Raw genomic sequence first — 12,614 nt, forward strand, 5'->3', positions numbered from 1 at the left:
TGCCTAAAAGCACCTGTGAGTTGGCAGCCTTGCCCTGGAAAAACTGTGTGACAGCAAATACCACACTAAGAAAAGCTATTCAACCAGATGAAAAGTGAGACAAACACAGGGATTAAAAGTTACAGGAATGCAGAAGTGAATGGGATGGAGCATAATCCGTGCAAAAATGTGGAAGTACTTGGAACAAAGGCCTGTGGAGGCCCTACATGATTCAATGTGAAATGTGTACTTGGTAAGAACTTGAAAAAAAAATCTCCTAATCTACGTGTTTTTAAAGTTTGAAGTTTAACAGCAAATGAAGCACAGAGACCATTGCAGAGCTTAACTGCCTTGCCTCTATTCTCCTATTTCTTATCTTGTTCTTGTGTTTCAGTCTTCTTGGCGCCAGGCACTGTGCAGCTGAACAGGCTACTGAATCTAAAGGTCGGTGCTCGCCTTGGCAGTCAACACCCGGATGCGGGCAGAGTTGCAGGACTTGCAGAGGATGTGCCCATCCAAGGGGTAGCAGCCTTGGTTGTCTCCTTCGGATAAGAGACCACCGCAATCCTAGAAAAGTGAAGATAGATGGGAACCATGTAAATGAAAACGTAAAGTATATCTGTGAACCCCAAATTCCTCAGTTTTCTGTTCACGGATGCCACGATGTGGCTACTACTTTCCTGCTCCACAGAACGTTGACCCACCCCATTCCTTCCACCAGTTTATAACATGGTGTATCTTGATTTAAACTAAAGGAGAGATTGGGAACACAAATACAAATGAAGTAAAACGATCCTCCCGAGGTCACTTAACATAAGTACAGGAAGAACAGAGGCACTGTCCTAGGTTCCCAGGGAGCAGTTTGCTCTCCAAGCAACAACAACAAGAGAAAACAAAATTATTTATCTGTACCTTTTATCGCCAGTATGTGAATCTCAAAATGAATATACAGGTGCAGGAATAAAAGTTTTTCGCCATTTCTGGGCAAAAACAAAGTGAGTGATTCTTGCCAAGGCCACTGATGGCTTCTGCATATTTATTCCAATTGTAGTTAAGAAACTAAAAGTCTCAAGGCAGTGGAGAGCAATGGTTTGCTGTACTTTTGGAAGAAGATGCCAGGGTCTAGAGGACTGAGAGCTAGATGGGAGACAGGCCTCTGGGGTATCATGCTTCATTCTGTCACTGTCTGCTCACCATACACAAGCCCACTACTCTGAAAATAACCCCTTACCAAGCTATTGGGAGGCCCAAGGAAGGTCATGGACATAAATGCATTTTGAAAAAATGTAAAGAGCTACATAGCTGAAAAGGATTATGCTAATGTTATCAGCACCTCTGAAGGTCCATTTTGGAAAGTGTTACATGTAGCATTTAAAAGCTTGCTTTTGGTGGATGTGGAAATTTCTTTGGAAAATAAATATTTAGAACTCTATTCAGTGGCATGTGCCTTGGCTAACTTTAGTAGACACTCTATCAGGCCACAACTACCACACCTCATCTCTGCTGTCTACCACTGTGGCAAGGAGATTACTGAAGCTCTTGTATGCATATGACAAATAAAACTCCCCTTCAAACAGGGCGTGGTCCCGGGTGGGACAGCTGCCACCATTAAGATCCCAGGATGTTTGCTTCTACCAAAAAAACAAACCCCAAGAGGATAGACTGTAGTTCCAGAGGCCTTTGGAAAACTGGGTAATGGAGCTAAACAAAACATTTTATCACAATAAAAAGAAAGAAGGCTATTTCACAAAGCCCTGGTCTTAAACCTTTAATGAGCTATTAACTACAGTCATCTGGACACCTTAAGGAGCCCAGAGTCAAGCATAGCATCATCCATCAACACATGAAGGAGGCTTGCAGAGTGGGGGTGCAGCTCTGTGTTTTACAGATGGGGAAGGCGAGGGCAGAGGGAAGGGATCTGCCCTGTGCGATGCAGTCCCTGGCAGGACTAGAACAGCGGACTGCTCTCATCTTATTCACTGTTCTTCTTATTTTATAGTTTTGTTTCTAAAAAGTTCTCGGCAATTCAGTTTTAAAGCAAACTGAATTTGTAGAGCGACCATTTAGTCTGAGAGGAAGAAGGGTACATTTGACGTATATCTTAGTGCCAAAACTTAAAGGTTCAAACCTATGAGTTAGAATGTGTATTGATGACGTGAGGATGTTGGGAAGGCCTTCTTTGAGCCTCAGTTCTCCATCTATAAAAGGATCCCTAAAGTACCTTAGGGCGCATATGCACTCATCATTTGGCCTATTTAAAGAAGATGGTTGGACATTGTTGCTCTCTTTACTTTTACTGTCATAAAACCTTGTATAGAAGCTGTTTGGTTTTTATTATCTCTTTTCATGTTAAGGCTGGAGAGATGCAACTTGGGTTTGAGGGCAAAACAAAGCACACTACATAAAGCAGCTGTTCAGTTACAGCTAATTAGATGAGTGCAGTCCCAGAGCGGCCCTCACAGCCCAACCAGCCTGTACCCTGGGAAGACCTCCTACTTGGGCCAGACAACCAGTCTCATGAGGATGTGGTGGGAAGGAAGTCATATTATCACTCACATAGAAGGTGGGCTGAAAAGTACCGCACTCATTAAAGCTAGCAGTAAGTTAGAAAACTGCATCTGAGGAGTGGATCTGGGTAACTTGTGCAACTGAGATAAGAAAATATTTAAAAAGCATTATCTGAGTGTGGTGCCCCCTTGATACTCCAGTTACAGGGAGAGACTTGCTGCCCTTTGCTGTATTAATGACTACATGTTCACCTCTGTCAGCTTCAGTTGATTGCCCCTGAGAAGCCTGGATCCTCACTCCTGCCTGGATTACAGGTCTGCTTTGCACATTCTCATGCCACATGTGCATGATTCTCCTTGCTCCCTTAGCAGTGCTCTGCTCTCCTGTCCTAAGTACTTGCTAATAAGTAAATGAATCACCATGGCTTGAACGAGAAGCTCCAGCCCCTCTAAAACGAATGCTTATCCTTCTCAATGGATGACAATGATATCTTTGTTCCACTGAAGGAATTAACTAAAGCATCAGAGCCAAAGTTAGATGTTCAGTATAATAATAATAATAATAATAATAATAATAAACAATAACAACAACAACACCATTTCTTAGTAACTTAACAATTTACAGCTTATAATACTCTTTAACGTATAATTTAGTATTTTGATCTCACAGCCATGTCTGGGACAGTTAGGAATTTGAGTCTGTGTATAGGTGGAAAAATTGAGACCCAGAAAGGTAAGGTGACTTATCCGAGGTTACTTGCATTAAATGCCAGTGTCAGATCTAAAACCCAAGTCTGTTAATATAGACACCAAGGCCTTTTACAGATTGAATAATTGCTACATTTACGAACACCCAGCTCTGGTATGCCTTTCAATGCCTGCCATACACTGGCAGAGGATGGGGGGTGCCCACCACAGACCTCACAGCGGTAGCACTGCACATGGAAGTCACGGTCCAGAGCCACAATACGAACAGTCTCCTCCTGGCCGGGGGCAGGCATGATCGGCTCCTTGCACACAGAACATCGAGGGGCAAATTTCCTGAAAAAGGAGAGATAATTCTGGTTAGATATGAAGCACACACACTGACAAAGAGGCGAGACCCAGAGGAAAGAAGAGGTGTGACCCCTGCTCTGTATTTCCTGGGTGACTGGAAAGAGAAGAGCAAGCCACTGCCCTTCTCTGGCTTTCTTACCTGCAAACTGAGGGAGTTAGACTGTGACCATCCCACTAGATGGCAATTCTGTGAATCTGATGAGGGGAGTGAGTATGTGAACTGCTTCCCTGAAGGGCATCCAGGAGCTCTTGTCCACATAGCATGTGACATGTGATGTACACACTCCCGCGACAAGCACTCGGCTCAGCAGAGGGACACGGAAGTCCTGGCACGCCTGCACCTCTCTTTGGCTTTTGCTTCTAGACCTTTCAGTGCATTCCCCTAGCCCTGGAAAAATACTCTGGAGTTGGTATCTTTAGCTCCTTTCCTGTCATTTGAATTTCTTCCTTGGAAATGGGTCTTGAATTCTAAGAACCACCATAAGAAGCCTTGAGTATACTGCTTTGCCAAATGACAGAGGCTAGTCAGTTAAATACATACTGCACCAAACTTACATGGCTGAATCTGCATTTCCTATATTTTTGTTTTGTAAACATTCATGTGAAGAATTAAAGAGCTGTCAAATTCATTATTTTTAAAAATTTTTAGCACAATTATAAGTTATATATATATAATCACATACATATATATGTTTTTAAGGACACTGGCAAAGGGTTTTTAGTATTTCATAGTTTCTTAATATCTATTATTGACCCTAACACTCCTCTTATAACAGATTAAAAGACTGAAAATATAGGCCACAGGTCCAACTGTATCATCTGGAAATTAGGGGTGGCATTTGTAAGGTATAAAATGAGACATGATTTGAAATGGACATGGGTGAGAACTAAAGAGATTTTTTTTAAAAGCAAAACAGACTGCACGTCTTTTTTTCATAATGGGTTTTAAGATTAATGATGCTAAAATTTATCTATTTGTAGTAAGACTTAAAAGGAAATAATGATAGTAATCTAATACTTTGCAGAGCACTTTATGGTTGTCAAGGCATTTTTACATACATTATGATCTATATGTACATATTAATTTTTCTGGCAGCACCCAAAAGGCATCTGTATGGCTGTAATCTAAATAAATATGAATTAAGCAGCAGATCAATTGATTGCTATGAAAGAAAAATTAGAAGGATCATGGTAGAACTGCAGCAGTAATCAGGGTTATTATAATTGGTATTTTATGTAAGAAGTTTATACAGTAGTAAAATAAAATGGCTTTGGACTACCTGATTATTTTTGAATCTGGGTCATCAGTAGAGAAATAAGAAGGCTTCTGGATCAACTGTAAAATTTCTTTTCCCCAAACCCTCTGGAACTATAAACTCTGTGAAGGCAGAAGTATGTTTTGCTTATTACTGGATCCATAAGCTTTCCCCAATTTCTGCAAGCAGAACTACTTAGGCCTCCAGGAGAAAATTCCTTTCTTTGAACTTACCGATTTTTATAGTAATCATTTGCATAACTTTGGGGACCACTGAACTGTGAGCTCCAAACAATAGGACTTTTGCCCCATCTCTGACTACCATGACTGGTACAAAAAAAATTTTTTTGAACAATATCTAATGAAGTAAAGTATTGGTTGCATTTCGGGATAAGGAAGATATTATTTGGCTTTTCTGTTCAATCTCCATGTCCTTCTTTGGAAAGACATAAATTATACTCTTGCTAAGTAATGACTCTTTCCTATAAATTGGCCTCATTTCTAGGAAGGGAAAAAGCAAAGTGAAGAGCTAGGAGGTTGTCTCAGTGTTCCTGGGCTGGCAATCTGAGGAGAGTTCAAAATCCCAGATGGTCCCTTTCAATGCTTAGTTCACTGAGTGGACAATAATAATAAAAATAAATAAATTTGATGAGAACACTTTTGTTGATTACAGCTACCATTTATTCAGTGCTTACCATGTGCCAAGCTCTGTTAAGTACTTTATACACTTAATATTACTTTCTATCGACAATAACATTATGAGGAAGTACTTTTCTCATTTCTACTCTACAGCCAAGGGGCCCATGATCATAGTCAGTTTGTATCCAGCATATTTCTGGCAATCTACAAATGGATGCTGATTAAACAGATAAATGGATCAGGGTGCTATCCCTGCTAAGAAAGCAGAGAGAGTAGAATAAAGCCTCAACACACAGAAAGAGGCTGTTAACCCTGCTTTTCTGGGCTTCCTCATAGCACCGCCACTGGGAACACAGAAAAGAAGGGACTACAGCACAAATCCTGTGTCTCTTTTATCACTTTTTATAGATATTTTATTTTACTGCAAAAATAATTTAAGATGATTTCTCTAAAATTGTATGCATATATACTTATTATATATATATATATATTTATGAATCACACTGTGGTAAGTGCTCTAAGACTAGATTACTAAAACTTGATCAAATACAAATAGGGAGATGTGAATTCAGACAGGGAGATAGGGGTGGTGAAATCAAGGAAGTCTTACTATAGTTGATGGCAATTGAGTTTGGGCTATAAGGATGGCCATTTAGGTGAGACAGAAATGTGTGTGTGTGTGTGTGTGTGTGTGTGTGTGTGTGTGTGCGCGTGCACGTGTACCTGTTTACCAGGGTGCTTACAGTTAGTAAGCAATTCAGTTGACCTGAATTTGAAGCAGTTCAGTTGACCTGAACTGACATCAGAAGAGTTCATGCCCTAAGGGCTGGAAGACATTAGCCTACTTTGACCTAAGGTGGATACAGGGGCGTGGCCCACTCCTGAAGCCAAATTCTGCAATTTGAGTGGCAGCTTCTGAAATACCAATTTGTGGCTTTGCCAAAAAACTATCCTCTACACTCCCTGTCAGGAGTCCTCTTGTTTCCTGCTTAACACACTCTTCAAATTTAGTCGGGTGTGGTGGCGCACGCTTGTAATCCCAGCATTCGGGAGGGAGGCTGAGACCTGGAGGATTGCAGTTTGCTGACAGCCTCAACTACTTAGGGAGGCCCTCTGCAACTCAGTGAGACCTGGTTTCAAAATAAAGAATAAAACATAGGGATGGGGCTGTAGCTCAGAGGTCGAATGCCCCTGGGTTCCATCCCAGAGCCTCAAAAAAAAAAAAAAAAACTACGTCCACAAAGCCTGTGCTGCTCACAGGGCCACACGCTTTCTTGTGCCCCCCTGTGCTTGTCTCCCGCGCTGCCCCTTTCTGCTCTGCGGCGCTGTCCTGTCTGCACAGGCTCCCTGTCTTCTTCCTGGCTAGCTCCCTGCCCACAGGGACTCCTCTGAGAGTATGTACCTGTACAACTGTACTTGTCAGTCTTTCCCTCAGCACTTAGCATAGTAATCGGTATTAATGCAGGTTTCTCTGTAAATGTAAGTTAAACTGAATTGAAATACATTTCCTAAAAGTCTACAAAGACATCCAGGTGTGGTAGTGCACATCTGTACATCTGTAATCCCTGTACTTGAGAGGCTGAGACAGGAGGATCACAGATTGGAGGATAGCCTCAGCAATTTAGCGAGACTCTGAGCAACCTTGTGAAACCCTGTTCAAAACAAAACAAAACAACAAAGGGCTGGGGCTGGGGCTGGGGCTCAGAGGTGGAATGCCTCTGAGTTCAGTCCTCAGCAACACACACACACACACACACACACACACACACACACACACACACAGTTAACAAAGGGAGATTCATTCAGAAGGATGAAAAATAAGCCCCACCTACCAACTGCCTTGATAGGAGGCTCTGCCCCATTGCTCTCTTCATGGCCTCGGGACAATACCCTGTGCTGGGCTCTCAAGTCTTTCTGTTCTAGTACTTTCTTTCTTTCTTTCTTTCTTTTTTTTTTTGTGGTACTGGGGTTCCTGGAAGCCCTTCTACCTCCGGGCTACACTCCCAGACCTATTTTTACATTTTTATTTGGAAACAGGGTCTCCTAAGCCAGCAGGCGCGGCTGGCTTCGCACCTGCACGATCCTCCTGTCTCCGCCTCCCAAGCGCGGGGATTACAAGCGTGCGCCACCACGCCCGGCTGTTCTAGTAGTTTCAAGGTTCAGAAAGAAAAGTTCTGAAAAATGTTCTTTCATTTTCCTTTTGTAAATCAGAAAAATATCAAAAAGCCTCTCCCCATAAATTCCAGCCAATTATGCAATTTTTTAAGTTATGTTTTAGCATGCATTGAACTAGTGTGCAGGGAGGATAGCTGGGGTTTGAGGTTTTTTTTTCTTTAGTCACTCTAGTTTGATTTTTTGGAGTTTCAGACCCACACACTTATGTCACCAGTCTCAAGTCTCTAATTATGCTCCCTACTACTACAAATGAAAGATAAATGGCATCGATATAAACTTACATTTGTCAGAATTGATTTCCTGTTTTAATTGAGGGGTGTAATATATCAGTCTTTTCTAGCAACAGAAACATGTGTGCTCTGATTATATCTATCAGTCTTTCTTGGATTAGGGTAAGTCTAAGAAAGGAGAGAAACGGTGACAGAAATACACTCCCCATTGGTATCTTTTCACTTCCCTTAAATAGATGCAGGTTTTTTTTTCATGTGTAATTACAAGCTAAAAATACCAATAATGTGAAGTACAATTTATGCTGTGACTGCCCTTTAAAAGTGAGCCCTTCCTTGTCTAATTCAGGTTGAGAATTTCTGCCTCTGGGGTTTTTAAAATTCATTCAGCCTCACGTCTTTTGGAGGTTTTCACTTTCTCTGCTACTTGGAAAGTGGTCAGGAAATTCATTTTTAAAATATGACTCTCAGGTCCCCAAACTGCTGGTGGAAAGTACCTCCTGGCTGTTGAAAATCAGCAGTGGTAAAGATTAACCCACAAAACTGCACATTTTGAGGCCATAGAACACACATACAAAAGTGGTGAGCCATATGAGCTGCTTCTCTCTCAGAGTCTCAGAAACCATGCTCAAAGCCACCGTCCAGCAAACAGAAGCTGGAAAAGACTCGTGTCAGTGTCTGCTATTAGGGAGTCGCGCCAATGCCTTCCATAGCGTGCGGAAATATACATAACACATGTGATCAACCAATTAACCAACTAACAAATTGGCCAACTAAACATAAGCAAAATTCATGAAAGTGCATAATTTTCTCAGAAACCCCAACTACAATAGATGAAAGAGAAGGAAAGAGGAATGAAGGAAAGAGGAAGAGAAAAGTTACTTTTCCTGCCCTGATCTTGAATCTCTACTTTCTAATCCTCCTCAAAAGATCACACAATACTATGGTCAATTAATCAATTGCATGAGAAGTGGCCAGAGGAAGAGAAGACCTGGGCTGGGGAAGAGGTAAGGGAAGGGCAAGAATAAGCTGTTGATGGCATGAAGCTGACTCTGGATGTGTGCGGGCTTGCACTGGTAAGGTCCACTGACTCTCCTCTGTGTCTGTCCACAGTAGCCTTCTATCTGGAGAGTAGCAGGGATGTTAGAGGTTGTCACAGCTCAGAGAGCTTTAGGACAAGGTTTGCTCTAATGACCAAACTGAAGAGCTCAGAGAGGTTGAGCAATTTCCACTATCACACATCTTGTTCGTGTTTCAACCAGGATCCTGCATCTTTGTAAAACATAAACTCTGGGGCTGAGTCAAGTTTTCACAATTTGAGCCCTACAATGATGTCGTGGGTAAGTCCCAGAGAGGCCTTAAACTAGAAGCCAAGCTGTATTATCACAAAGGTTACCTGATAAGAATTTTTGCATTGAATGAGGGGCTAGAGAAATATGCTTTTTATGGGTCTCAGTAAATTGAGAGTTAATAGCTCTGAGAGAGAAGAATGTACAGGCCAGATGGCAGGATGTAAGAACAGATTCCAAGGGAGAACAGGTTGCCTACTTGTGGAAGTCTTCAATGCAGTGGATGAGCCCGCCTGCGTCCACAGTGAATGGGATGCCGTCCAGGCTGCGATGGCACATCACACAGGTAAAGCAGTGCGGGTGGTAGGCCTTGCCGGTGGCACGGAGAATCCGCTCCATGATGGGCTTGGAGCACACGTTGCACTGCTCCAGAGTATTCTGAGGAGGGAAAGAAAACCCCAATGTTAGGCTGAGACTGGAGGAACTCCACACAGCATGACAAGGTGCATCCGAAACACACTGGCTTGTGTGCTCATTACAGCACTCCTAGGAAGGCAAAGTGTATGTCTTTATAATAGAGAAAAAGGAAACACAATTAGATAGGTCAAGCGGCTTTTCTAAGGTCACTCAGATAGTAGGCAGCAACTCCGGGACTTAGAACACATACTTTCTGCCGGGCGTGGTAGCGCGCGCTTGTAATCTCCGTGCTTGGGAGGCAGAGACAGAAGGATCACGCAGGTTCGAAGCCAGCCGCGCTGGCTTAAGAGAAACTGTTTTCAAAAATTACAAAAAGTATAAAATAGGTCTGGGAGTGTAGCCTGGAGGTAGAAGGGCTTCCAGGAACCCCAGTACCACCAAAAAAAAAAAAAAAAAAAAAACCCCAAAACACATACTTTGCTCCTTTCCATTATGGCAAGAGTAATAGCTAACTTTTCTGTAAAGTAAATATTTCTGGTTTTGTCATAACAACTCAGTTTTGCTCAAGGGCAATCGGAGATGGTGCATAAACAAGTGGGCATGGTGTGTTCCAGTAAGATTTTATTTACAAAACCAGGTGGTGGGCTCATCGCACTAATTTGATCACCAAACTAAGCCATCGGGTTTTCTACTTGGAGAATTCTTCACTATTACTGTGTGTGTGTGTGTGTGTGTGTGTGTGTGTGTGTGTGTGTGTGTGTGTGTGTGTTACTAGGGATTAAACCCAGGGGCATTAAACCCTCAGTCATTTTATTTTTAATTTTTAAACTCTGTGTGTGTGTGTGTGTGTGTGTGTGTGTGTGTGTGTGTGTGTGTGTTTTACTGGGATTTTATTTTATTTATTTATTTATTTTTTTGTGGTACTGGGGGCTGAACCCAGGGGCTTTTCTAACTCTGAGCTATACTCCCAGACCTATTTTATATTTTATTTGGACATGGGCTCTCACTAAGTTGCTGAGAGCCTCACTAAGGCAGCCAAGGCTGGCTTCAAACCTATGTGATCCTCCTGTCTCAGCCTCCCAAGTGCGGGGATTACAAGCGTGCACCACCATGCCCAGCTGTTACTGGGGTTTTAACTTAGGAACATTGCACCTCTAAACTGCACCCCTACTCCTATCTTATTGTCTTATCTTCTTTTTTTTTTTGAGTCTGGGGGATGGAACCCAGGGGCATTTGACCTACAAGCTACACCCCTACCTTTTTTTTTTATTATTATTCCTTATTTGGAAACAGGGTCTCACCAAGTTGCATAGGGCCTAAGTAGCTGAGGCTGTCTGTGAACCACGATCCTTTGGTCTCAGCCTACCGAATGCTGGGATTACAAGTGTGCGCCATCATGCCCAGCTATTTTTTTATTTTCAAATTGAGTCTCGCTAAGTTACTGAGGCTGGCCTTGAACCTGAAATCCTCCTGTCTCAGCCTTATAAATATTAGGCTTACAGACATGTGCCACCATACCTGGCTTCACTATTACTCTAAAACTTGGTTCATCATGAGAGACCTAGTGGTGACAGGGTACATCATGGCCCTCAACTTTTTAAAGTGGTCCGATGACTGGGACAGTGCAAACCAGCTGCAGAACCCAAATCATAGAGGCTTCTGAACACTTAAGACCTTTATTAAAACACCATCTCTAAGTTTATGATCCACAAACTCTTGGTAGAAATGCTGATGGCAATTGGTGCCAACTAAGAATTACATATATCTAGCTTTTCTTTTAAAATACACACCATCCTTCCCAATGATGCCATTTAGTGAGTAAGAACTCTGAAAGGTTCACTTTCATTCTAAGAGCCCTGTGTTTTCACCAAACAATCATGTTTCACATATGACATGCTATATTCCAAATAAGCTACCTGTAATGACACATGGGAGTCCGGAATAGACCGAGTGTACCGAGCTCATTTGGAAGACACAGAGCTGGATGAAATGAGGACATTGAGTACCGGTCCTGCTACACTGCGAATCTTTAGATGTCTGTGAGGCAGGATGCACCTGCATGGAGGTCACTAGAGTCCTGATGAGGGCTCTATGGCAGTGGCCTCTGCACTGGCTCTCTTGCTTTCACTCCTGTAATACTCCTTTTGAAATTACTCCCAGTTTAATTTCCAAAACAACAGTGAGAAGCCCAGCATGGTGGCTCACTCTTGTCATCCCCGTGGTGCTTGGGAGGCAGAGAAAGGATGATCACGCAGGTTTGAACCCAGCTGCACTGGCTTAAGAGACCCTGTTTTCACATTTAAAAAGTATAAAATAGGTCTGGGAGTGTAGCCCGGAGGTAGAAGGGTTTCCAGGAACCCCAGTACCACCAAAAAAACAAAAAAACAAAAACCAACAGTGAGACCAAGTATTTTTCCTGATTATAAAACTTAATGACTTCATAATGTAAAATAGAGCTGATTCCTCATGTGGTATTCAAGCTTCCTTTCTAAGCTCAGCTTTTCAGACCAATGAGAGATTTGCCCACCTTTGTAATGTGGGCAAATTCCTAGATTAATCACAATTTTCCATTTTGACCTTTTGAGCTACAGGTCAGAGGGCTTCCTTGACAGTCCTAGTTGGAATGAATTGCTTCTTTCTTTCTTTTTTTTTTTTTAGACCTATTTTATACTTTATTTGGAAACAGGGTCTCACTATGTTGCTGAGAGCCTCACTAAGTAGCTGAGGCTGGCTTCCACCCGTGCGATCATCCTGTGTCAGCATCTCAAACACTGGGATTATAAATGTGCACCACCACGCTGGGCGTTAACAACCATCTTTAAAAAAGTCCTATTATTATTTCCACATTATAGGTTAATTTGCTTCTTTCTTTCCCTCTCCTGAGCACTTTATTTTGCTTATAGCACTTACCACATGTACTTCATTAAAACTATTTGTGAATGTCTATTTCATTTACTAGGCTACAATTTCATTAAGGGACGAGACTTTAAAATATACTTCTTTGTCCCATATTGTACCCAGACTACTTCCTGGAATAGAAACAAACCAGGGATGAATGTGTGCATAAAGA

The 12,614-nt window shown here is 42.2% G+C and overlaps 1 protein-coding gene across 3 annotated transcripts in view; it reads right to left on the reverse strand.

The window, feature by feature from the left end:
* Positions 1-417: 417 nt before the first annotated feature.
* LPP (LIM domain containing preferred translocation partner in lipoma) overlaps positions 418-12,614 on the reverse strand; it is a gene marked incomplete at both ends in the record, with an annotated part of 650,944 nt that continues 638,747 nt past the window's right edge. For all 3 annotated transcript variants that reach the window (XM_080696758.1, XM_080696760.1, XM_080696759.1), the window contains 3 exons: positions 418-546; positions 3,407-3,527; positions 9,387-9,565. In XM_080696758.1, the coding sequence (XP_080552884.1) occupies positions 418-546; positions 3,407-3,527; positions 9,387-9,565 (429 nt within the window). The remainder of the gene's footprint in view (positions 547-3,406; positions 3,528-9,386; positions 9,566-12,614) is intronic.

The sequence above is a fragment of the Muscardinus avellanarius genome, assembly GCF_963383645.1.
Source record: "Muscardinus avellanarius genome assembly, chromosome: 5".
NCBI classification, from domain to species: Eukaryota; Metazoa; Chordata; class Mammalia; order Rodentia; family Gliridae; genus Muscardinus; species Muscardinus avellanarius.